The following is a 10,779-nucleotide window of genomic DNA, read 5'->3' as shown; positions in this document are numbered from 1 at the left end:
CGGGTTTCTAATTTGGGAGCAATTTTTTATAAATTCAGTAAATGAAAAAGAAGAGTGGTGGTGGAAGATGGTGGTCAATGCTGGTGGTGGACAACAGCGGTCGGCGCTAGTGGTTGAAGACGGTGGGATGCTGGTGGTGGTCGAGGATACACGGCTGGTGGGTTTATGTTTCACTTTCAGAGAATTTTTATTCATTTGAGAGAGATAATTAAAATTTTGAATTTTTTTTTTTTTTTTTAGCTTTTGCAGGGAACTGACGTGACAATTAAGAGAGGTGGCATCATGGTTTGGGTTAGTACAGATAGAATTATTCAAGCTTTTACACGTGCTTCACATATTTTTTATGCTTTAAGATCGAATGTTGAATTGTTGATTGGTTATTCTGTTACAAGTCATAGCAGCAACCAAATTTGAGAGTAGGGTCCAACTGGAAAAAAAGCTACTGCCACTACTGGTCCTTGTGCTACTATGTACATCGAGAATGTTTACTTTCGTTGATATTTTTCAGATTTAGGTTTAATTCAATAAGAAACACCAGACAGAAATTGAGAGAGAGAATTTAGTCAAACAGAAGGACAACATTTTGCAATTAATAACTAACCCTGCAAATTATAGAGAGAAAACCACTTAATTACAAATTTCAATTTTACATAATTTATACTTATAGAAAAAGAAAATCATAGTCATAAGCTTCAACATAGAAAGACTGAAAGAGCACCCACCCATTTTGATGGCAAAAACTAGAAATTTGAAAGGAGAAACCCCACATCTCAGCCATGGAAGATGGAAGGCTCAGAAACAAATTACAAAGTCATGGAGCCGTACTGCCGTAGCCTTTTACTAGATAATGCAATTTCTAGAGCAACTTATTTGCGTCCGATGTGCTGAACTTGAGAAAACTTCGATCTATTCAGCCGTACCCTAGTTAAAATCACAAGCACTGCATTGGAATTGGAGGGATGCGCCAGGCCCATGCACTAGTGCAACACTAGGGCGACGCTTGAGGACTCCAGTAGCAAGCTACTGTGGTGAAACCTCTCCCTGGAAAAATAAATTTAATATCATGCGGGACAATGTCCCACGTATCAGATATTAAACTGATAAGAACAGATACTACACTTGATCTTAGCCAAAAGGCCGAGAAAGGTATGCTTTTCTCCTCCCCTTCATTTCTCTTTTCTATACCTTGCTTATCAGCCTATCCCTCATATATAATCAGTGTGGGACTATCAAGACAAGGAAGGGAATGATAGTGCCACTACGGAATATCTTTTATTGACTAGCAGCCGATGGTTAGTCCTGTGAGTTTGTATGCTTCACTTGGTTCTTTCCTTCACAATTTATTGACTTAATTTGCAGAAATTCACAGATACAAAACATATATATGATACAAAAAATACATATATCATATTCTATGAACTTTCTAGAATGGTAAACGTTATATTATGTAACAGTATAATATACCACAAAAATAGGGTTCTGAAATCTTTACATATAATAGTCAAATGAAAAGCAATATTTCTAGTTAAAGAGCACCTTATATTCAGACATCAATGCAGAAAATTCATGAAACCATCTCAACAGTGTTTCCAAACTGTTAAATATATAACTTCCAGAGTCATCAAATCTCTATAGCAGCCCCGGAAACCTGATTGGATTTGCTTTTGTTTGCCTCGGATTTTGAGTCATCTAAATAATGCTGATAGATATAGGACACAAAGCCCCAGATTGCTAACAGCATGGCAATGACCTTTACCCCTTGCATCTTATCATGGAAAAATATCACAGCAAAAATGGGAATAATAGGCAAAGCCAAAGTACTAATCACATTGGAAAATAAAGAAGATACCTCAAAAATTAACCCCAACAAACCCACGGATGAAATTTGCCTTGTTACTGCTGTCCAAATCAGAGTCATTAGATATGATACCCTGCCTTGTTCAAATTCTTTCATCTCTTTTGACAAACCTTTCCATTCTCCACTGGCAAATAATCCCACTACACATCCACATGTTGCGACAAATGATGGGTATATTTGCATATCTAAAACAACAGAAAATGTCTCTCTTTTAATAACCTTCTCAAAAGAAAGCTGCAGGAGGGAAAGGTATAATGAGTACGTTGCCGATGCTCCAAGCGTGCATAAAAACCCAATTACATATTTTCCTCTGCTAATGCCTGTAGTGTTTTCAGAGTCTGCATTGACGGCAAGAAGTGAGGCTGAAATGGTGAGAAGGACTAAAGAGTTGAGGATGAAAGAAGTAAACTTCTGTGAATTGAGAAAGTAGGAGAAGAATGCATTAAAGGCCAATTGGGTTGCACAAAGCAGAGAATAAGTTGAGACAGGAAGGTATAAAAGTCCATATGAGTACATCATGTTGTCACCTACCAAGAGTAGGCCGAAGGCGGCATACAGAAGCAGAAGGGTGGAGAGTTTTGGCTTGGTTGTGAAGGAAGAAGCAGTCGAAATGTTTTCTGATTTGGTGGAAGATGAAAAGAAAAATAGAAGGGGAAGGAGAATTGGGAAGCCCGCTGATTGAACAAATGTTGCCATCCATTTGCTATTTCCACCTTTGTCATAGTACAATCTTCCTAGCAGAGTAGCAGCTGTTTGACCAACAAGAAGAAAGAATATGCAGAGAATCACACGAAGCCACCATTTGTAATGTATTAGCTTCGGAAATCGCCATCGGTTGGTCGAAGAAGCGTTTCTTTGCAAGTCTGGTTCTTCGTCATTAACTGGGGAAGTTAAACAGATTAAACTAACGAAAGATTTTTACACAATCATATCCATTGCAATTATAGAATTAATATTATTTTAATCTTCAAAAGTAACGAAGATTCGGATTGATTGCTGCCAAACTAAAAGCTTACATACCATAATTAATTAATTAATTAATTTTAGGATATGTTAATTTATCTAATATTATAATTTCATTTATATTATCATGCATGGGTAAAATGGAAAAGCATACTCAATCTTTCTACTTATATATCTGTTATTTCTTATATCAAACACTAGAAGAATCAAGTTGTTCATAGTTCTTGAACTTTCTTCCCTACTTTTTCACTTTTGACTTTCCCCATCTTGTGAATTCCATAAAACAAGAAACACAACTAATTTTTGGGATTATCAATCTACTCTGAAAACCAACAGCAGACAGAACAGGGAGAAGAATAATGATAATTTAGTAATCAATTAGGCTTGATGAATGACCAACCTCTGGTTTGTTGTTGCTGTTCTCGAGCGGCATCCATGAAGGTTGAGGGAAGCAAATTACCAGTAATAGATAAATGGGGCTAATAGTGTTATAAACCAATATAAAGCGGCTGTCTTAAGTCTTAAAGGATAGCTTGTGTAAATATTTTGTAGTCAGTGGAATATCATAAATCTTGCACTTTATAGGATGCCCTACTATCAAAATTCAACACAGTAATTTGAAACTCAGCAAAGTTTGACTTGTTTTCGCTCGTGAGCAAAGTCTGACTTCGCTAGGTTGATAATTGATATCTATTAAATTAAATCCAAGGTGGTGTGAATAAGTAGCTAAGTTCATTTGTAAAAGCGGTTGGCTGTTTTACAAAGGAGTCAGTGTCAATATGTCGCAGAGAATTTCATGGATGGTTATATTCTTTAAATTTAAAATGATATTTTATCGAGAGAATGACATTTTCCCACTCATCAAGTTTTAAAATGACACTTTCACTCCTTTGTCAGATTCTGTTAGTGCTTTCTATTAATATTTGAATGAAAATATGAAAATATTGCTAAATAGTTTATTATAAATTAAAATTTAGTTAAGTTAAAAGTGATTATTTATCAGTTCAAGTGTAAAGATGCTTTTTTTTCTTTTTTTATTTAATTAATTAGGAATATTGATTTCCTATGTTAATTAATAAAAATGAAAAACATTATATTATAAAAAACATTATAAATTTAGTAGATTATTGAATAATAGAGATGGGATATTGATGACATTATAAATAAATATTAAGGTCATTTAACTTTAAACAATTTCATAGTGTTATTCCTAACTTTTTTGTTATTATAATTTTTTTTACTTTTTAATATTTGATTTTTTAGCTAATTAAAAAATAATAAAAAATTTATATATTTAAATATTTAAGGGTATTTTTGTCTTTTCAATCAAATATTAACAGAAAACGTAACAGAACTTAACGAATGGTGGGAAAATATTGTTCTCCCTATTTTATTCATATAAAGGTCATTTAACTTTAAATAATTGCACAGCATTAATCCTAACTTTTTAGTTATTATTTTTTTTTTTTTTTACATTTTAATATTTGACTTTTTGGCTAATTAAAAAATAATAAAAAATTTATAAAATCAAATATTTAAGGGTATCTTCATCTTTTCAGTCAAATATTAACAGAAAACATAACAGAATTTAACGAATGGTGAGAAAATGTCATTCTCCCTGTTTTATTCACATAAAAATTTACATAAAGCTTCCGTAAACAAGCCAAATTGAGTGACCGAAACAATAGGAGAAGATAAAGAACTAGCATATGTGCCATAGTAAATGATAAATTAAAGACTTTTTTTTTTTTTTTCCAAACGAAGAGGTCATCTATAGGCACACAGTTCAATAGTTGTCTCCCCTATGACTTTAATTTTACTATATGGCTTTGGAACGTATCTTAGTTTGGTCAGTTGTTATTTGGCCATGTCTTGGTCTATTAAATGTTACAAAACATTTAATAGAAAATGTTTTAGTAAACACCTAGGACCTATAAAAGTTCACTATTTAAGCACCATGTGTGCGGTTACAATTCTTATTTCAGTCACGACATTGTTTAATCTCAACTTCCCAACCCCTAACCTCAATTTCAATATTACATTTGTTATAAATTTTGTTTCTATATGTGGTGTTGTACATTTTTGCATTTTTTATTGTTTCATTTAATTAAAAATACTTTTTCTTATTAAACAAAATATAAATATATAATAGTTGAAATTAAACTTTTTACCACCAGTTATTTATGATCTAATTTCATCTCACATAATCAAATTATTTTGTTGAAATATGTTATTTAAAAGCAGTAAGTATAATAGGTGTAATGAGTTATGCACATTTCCCACCGATGAGATATGGAGGTTTGGCTACAAGTGTTTAGTATTAAAGGGCATTGAAGATTGAAAAACCATTCATACCTTCTCGGCCTTTTGGCTAAGATCAAGTGTAGTATCTGTTCTTATCAGTTTAATATCTGATACGTGGGACATCGTTCCACATGATATTAAATAATTTCTCTAGGGACTGGGCTCATACAGTAGCTTGCTATAGAGTCCTCAGGCGTGCCCTTGTGTTGCAATACTACTTGGGCCTGGCGCATCCCAACAAATTTAGTCATAATTTTATTATTAATGATTTGAATTCTGTACATGAGAGGTTCAGAGTTGATTTTAATATATAGCAATAAACCTGAATAATAATAAAAAAAAAAAACAAAGAAACAATCCCTAAAACGTTAACTTTAACGTCTAATGCTTCAGAATTGATTCGATCAAGTTAGCAAGGCAACGCGCGAAGGACCTCCTTCCTTAAGCGCCACCGACACTTTATCTTTTAAAGCCATCACCCGTTCTTTGATCAATTTTCCCTCGTTTGAGTTTTAACTAACTAGCTTCTCCAACTCCTCTGCACTCACCAACCCATAATCTTCAGCTTCAACAGCCAAAGCCACCTTCAACTCCTCCACTACACTCACCTTATACAATTTTTGTCTGCATAAAGAGGCCAAACCAACATTGGCACCCCTGCACGGATCGCTTCTAGAACCGAGTTGCACCACAGTGACTCACAAATCCACCTACAGACTCGTGACTATTACTGGAACTTGTGGTGCCCAAGATTTTGCAAGTATCCTCTGTCTCTTGTTCTCTCCAAGAACCCTTGTGGCAACACCATTCCAAGCTTGTATCACGATCTTCAGCGACGAACCACCACAAGAACTCACTCCACTTTTCTCCAACCTATAGCCATTTCTTTCAATTGATTGGCTGAGAACTTTCCCAAACTAACAAAACTCAGAATACAACACTTCCTTTTGGTTGCATGTAAGCCAATTCAAGCAATCATGCCTATTTTCATCACTTCGACTGCCGTCCACTGGACACTATCAACGGCCCTATGCAATATATCGTGGAGCTGGCTCTCCGGGTGTGCATGTCCGTCTAATACTGCGTTAAGAGCTGTTTTTTCAAGTGTTTCACTGTGTTTACTATGATTCCAGCTGATTTGGGCTCTAAATGGCAGTCTCGCAAAGCAGTCGTAAATTTCCAAGTGCGATCTTGCATGGGATAGGGCATGTCTTTTGCTCTCAAGGAACTGGCATGCGGGGATGTTAATTTCCTCGTTGCCGAGTTCTTTTAAACTCTTTGTGGTGTTCTGTGAATTGTTGGAAGGTAGAGAAACACAGTGAGGCCGCTGAGGACCCAGGCTAATAGTAGGTGGGGATTTCGAGTTTTGCAGAGATTTTAAAAGAAGGGTGCAAAAGAATTCATATCAAGGCCTTGATATGGAGGACTTGGAGATAAGTAAGAGGGCTTGGTGAAAGTTGTGGTTGTTTTGGAGAGACAACTCGAAGGTTTGAGTTTGAATGTCAAGTAAGGAGGTGGTGGTGGGAATGGTGGAAGGTGGTGGAAAGTGATGGAAGGGACGGTGGCGGAGAGGGATTCAACGTATTCATAGGTGGAGCCAGTTTCGAAAGGCGCTTCAGGGATAATGACAGTGATGGAAAAAGAAGGATAATGAGTTAGTATGAGTTTAGCAAGCCCTATCATGGAAACCAGGTGGCCTCTTCCTGGAGAAAGAAGATAACAATGCTGTCTTTCATGGTCAATAATTCTTTTCACAATCACGAAGTGGAGAGAAAACGCAAAAAAAGAAACTATATTATAATGAAGTGTCGGAAAGAAGATTTGTTTAGTTGCAACATGTTGGCCTGCACCTGGCTATTCTGTGGAATTTTTCTCCTCTGGTGTGGGGGTATTTAGCCACAAATCAACCTAGCAGTCAAAAGGCAACAACCAATTAATTAGGGAGATTAGCATCTAATTAATTGTCCCAAATGAAAATTGAAATTGAATGTACCCAGGGATCGTTAATTTATACCAAGGGCACTGCAGCTATAACATCTCTTCACTAAATAGTAATCAAAAATTTTTTTTTCACCGACAATCAAAGCTAGCAGTCTAAAGGCAACAACCAGTTAATTAGAGAGATTAGCACTGTTATGTTCTACATTCCAAATGAAAATTGTAACTTGAATTGTACCCAAGTTCAGTCTATGGAAGGGCTCTGCAACTATCATGTATCTACACAATATAGTAATGGACACATTACTATCATAGTCATATTCTACACAAAATTTGCTTACAAAATCTCCCAAACAATATGCTATGGAGACGAAACTGTATCTCTAACCAGGCATTTAGGTGATACGCAATCATATTACTCGTTTTTGTAGTAGAGAAACATAATCAAATTCATTAAAGCCATTGCAAGCTAGCACTATGCTAAACTTAACCAACGGCAACCTCTTAACTCTTTCTACTTATTGCGCTTTGACAATTGAGCCCTTGTGTTCCAAAAAGGTTTCTCAAGCAATGGTAAAAATGTCCTTAACAAGCATCTTATAAACAGACTGGAGCAAAAATTTTAAAAATAATAAAATTACAAAAAAACAAAAAAACAGGTATCCCAATAATTTGTATATATGAGTTTGTAAGTATATTATTACTCAATTAAAAGATCCCGATAACAGTCATACTGACTCATACATATGTCCAATGAGTATACTACACTTACAAAGAAATTTTATACAGATCTCCATACAGTGAGTGTGGCAAAAAATGAATGAAATAGTGAATTAATAAGTTTGACTTTTTGTTTCACTCTTCCATTCATTTTTTTGTCACCTCACTTTGTGGAAATCTTTATAAGTATATCTTGTAAGTATAGTATTATTGATGTCCAATGCACATGTTTTACAAGCAAAAAAGGTATAATGGACTTGGTCCAATCCTATTTACTCTATTGTTCTGGGTCAACATAATCAAAAACCATTGAAGCCAAGTAAAATTTACCAAATTTCTAGTACCATAACCAGTCTCCAATTTCTTTGATCCTTGCCTTTCAACAATTCAGCTGCTTGTGTTCCAAAGATTATGCTCAGAACCATACTTTATAAAAGGGTAATGGAACATCAAGGAAAAGACAGAAGCTACAGTAACTTTACAGATCCGGGGTGGAAAAAAGTCAAAAACACCAAATAGCATGAGATGGACTATAGATGCCAAAAAGTCCAAGGCAAGATTGCATCAACAAGAGCATCCACCTGACTGAGAATTGGACTGTGATGCATTTCCAGTAGTAGACCTCAGATTCACATCAACCATGTCTTCTTGCTTGGTTGAAGAAAGTGTTTCCATTCCAGGTAATGCTGCAGCAATTTTCCGAAACAGAGCCTGCATAGTCATCAATAATCTAAAATTTAGAGACGAGAGAGAGAGAGAGAGAGAGAGAGAGAAATAATCAAGAGAAAAATGGAAGATGCTAAGCATCAATCCAGCAGCCTGCTTGAGTACATCAGAAACATCAATCGGAGATGATGTAACATAATGATAACAACTTTAGAATTGACTGCATGTGTTCTCCTTGTTAAATATAATGACAGCAAATCTTCCCTAGATCACTCACAAACATACCACATCTTTCTTATGTCCTCTTCCAACCCTGTGAGAAACTAAAGTATTCAATGGAGGAAAATAAAGAAAGAGGGTCTACCTTTATATTGAAACCGGCTTTAGCACTGGTTTCGATAAACATGACATTAAGATCCTGAGCTTTTGCTTCTCCTTCCTCTACAGAGACTTGCCTATGAATCATCAAATGTGAATAACATAAATAAATTTGACACAAAACACATTGAATTCCAAGCTTAACTATTTTATAGGGGAAAAAAAAGTTTCTAAATCAATTAAACCCATGTGTATTAGTGAACTCATTTTATTGACTCATCCACAGAGTGGAACAGGTCTTCATTTTACAGTTGAACAGAGAAATGCAACAGTAACAAGAATTAGTTCCGACTTTAACCATTATAGCAAAAAGTTAAATCCAATTTCAACCATCTTTTGCTGACTATGTACCTTTTGTCCACAAGGTCAGTTTTGTTGCCAACAACGACAATGATGACATCACTACCCCTCTCAGTGCGAACCTCTTCGATCCATTTTGAAGTATTTAAGAAAGATTGCCGACCTAAACCATAGGAGCAACAGGATTATCAGAGAATATCAATTAGGCAATGAAGCATGATCACACAAGAGCATATGACAGAATAACTATACGATCTTTTAAAATCCATTATGCCAATTATTCAATTGTTCTTAAAAATGAAAAAAGCTCCTATCAAGCTGTATTGAACTTAGTTGACAAGGAAATATTCAAGTGAAAACAATTTGAAAAATTGCCTACTTGCAACATCATAAACGATGACAGCAACTGAGGAATCCCTAATGTAGCTTGGGATGAGACTTCTAAATCTTTCCTGTCCAGCTGTATCCCTGTTACAAAAAAAATGACAAATGATCAGGGAACTTCTAAAAAGTAAAAACATCAGACTAGGAATCATAATTCACACCTCTATAGAAACAAATTGTTCTTTATAATCACTATGACAGTTTTCTTCAATTTTAGGGAACTAAAATTGGCAGAAACAAGAATCATACAGTAAAAACTCAATTGCTCAAGTTTTATTTCATGAATCAACAAGGCCTGGGTAATTTCTAATCCATGCTCTAAATATGTATCCATTTCTTTCTACTTAGCATAAAACTTATGTCATTCTGTCTGTACTGCCATATACTTGTCTAAAATTTAATTTTTTATCATAATCATAGATTAACTTTTGTTAGCATACTAGCCCCCATCCCAAAGATTCTAATACAAACAAATTAAAAAGGTGAAATTCTCCAAGCAATATGACAATTAGGCATACATTCCTTTTATCCCTATTTGACATCTATGAGAACATCAAGAAAGCTAAGTCAAACTTATTGCTCAAAACACCAGAGGCACTTCAGATTAGCAATCACAATTGTTTCCAATAGGAACAGATTAATGGAAATCAAAATTAATATGTGCAGACTCCAAGTTTCTGTTCCCCAGCACTCTAACAATTTTGAGGAACAAAAAAAATATTCGAAATAGACAATAAAACATCATAAAGCTGCAGTATTAAATCTATATGAATTAAGTGACTATATCTTGAGGAGGCGCCAAATCTTACCACAACTGCAGACGGACAGTTCGATCTTCAAGATACATTGTTTTTGACAGGAAATCAATACCAATTGTAGCCTGATCATCAAATAAAGTTTCTTTAAGTTAATTAATATCAAAGCATAATTTCAAGAAGCCAATTAAATGCAACCTCAAAGAAACAATTAAAACATTTTTAAACATGTAGATCGATGGCTAAAGAAAACTCCAGTAATAAGTCTACAGCCGATCTAGGTCACAAACATGAGCGAATTGGGGGATGAAATTGAAGTATAAGCAGTGTAATTTGATTGTTGTTAAGTGGAATTATAGTATACCTGATAGGTGTTATCAAATTTATCATACATGAAGCGAGTAATGATGCTGGTTTTGCCCACTGATTGGTCTCCTAAGAACACCAGCTTGTACTTGGCCAAAGCTGATACTGGTGCCATTCTTAGAATTTCAACTCAGAAAGATCAAAGAC

The 10,779-nt window shown here is 34.9% G+C and overlaps 2 protein-coding genes and 2 non-coding genes across 4 annotated transcripts; 1 reads left to right on the top strand and 3 right to left on the bottom strand.

Moving 5' to 3' along the window:
* Positions 1-619: 619 nt before the first annotated feature.
* LOC116138415 (probable purine permease 11) lies at positions 620-3,358 on the bottom strand. Its single transcript, XM_031424130.1, has 2 exons — positions 3,222-3,358; positions 620-2,739 (listed from the first exon to the last, which is right to left on the bottom strand). The coding sequence occupies exons 1-2, from the start codon at positions 3,256-3,258 to the stop codon at positions 1,622-1,624; spliced, it is 1,155 nt and encodes a 384-aa protein (XP_031279990.1). The 5' UTR covers positions 3,259-3,358; the 3' UTR covers positions 620-1,621.
* Positions 955-1,150, bottom strand: LOC116138429. The gene has a single exon (XR_004129288.1). It is a non-coding gene; the product is annotated as a U2 spliceosomal RNA (small nuclear RNA).
* Positions 3,359-5,172: 1,814 nt separating the features above from the next.
* LOC116138431 lies at positions 5,173-5,363 on the top strand. Its single transcript, XR_004129290.1, has one exon. It is a non-coding gene; the product is annotated as a U2 spliceosomal RNA (small nuclear RNA).
* Positions 5,364-7,723: 2,360 nt separating this feature from the next.
* On the bottom strand, positions 7,724-10,773 carry LOC116138367 (ras-related protein RABH1b-like). The gene is made up of 6 exons (XM_031424076.1): positions 10,631-10,773; positions 10,321-10,391; positions 9,507-9,595; positions 9,179-9,290; positions 8,814-8,904; positions 7,724-8,494 (listed from the first exon to the last, which is right to left on the bottom strand). The coding sequence occupies exons 1-6, from the start codon at positions 10,745-10,747 to the stop codon at positions 8,348-8,350; spliced, it is 627 nt and encodes a 208-aa protein (XP_031279936.1). The 5' UTR covers positions 10,748-10,773; the 3' UTR covers positions 7,724-8,347.
* Positions 10,774-10,779: the final 6 nt, after the last annotated feature.

The sequence above is a fragment of the Pistacia vera genome, unplaced genomic scaffold (genome assembly GCF_008641045.1).
Source record: "Pistacia vera cultivar Batoury unplaced genomic scaffold, PisVer_v2 Contig340, whole genome shotgun sequence".
Classification (NCBI taxonomy): Eukaryota; Viridiplantae; Streptophyta; class Magnoliopsida; order Sapindales; family Anacardiaceae; genus Pistacia; species Pistacia vera.
This window is presented reverse-complemented; position numbering and strand designations above follow the sequence as displayed.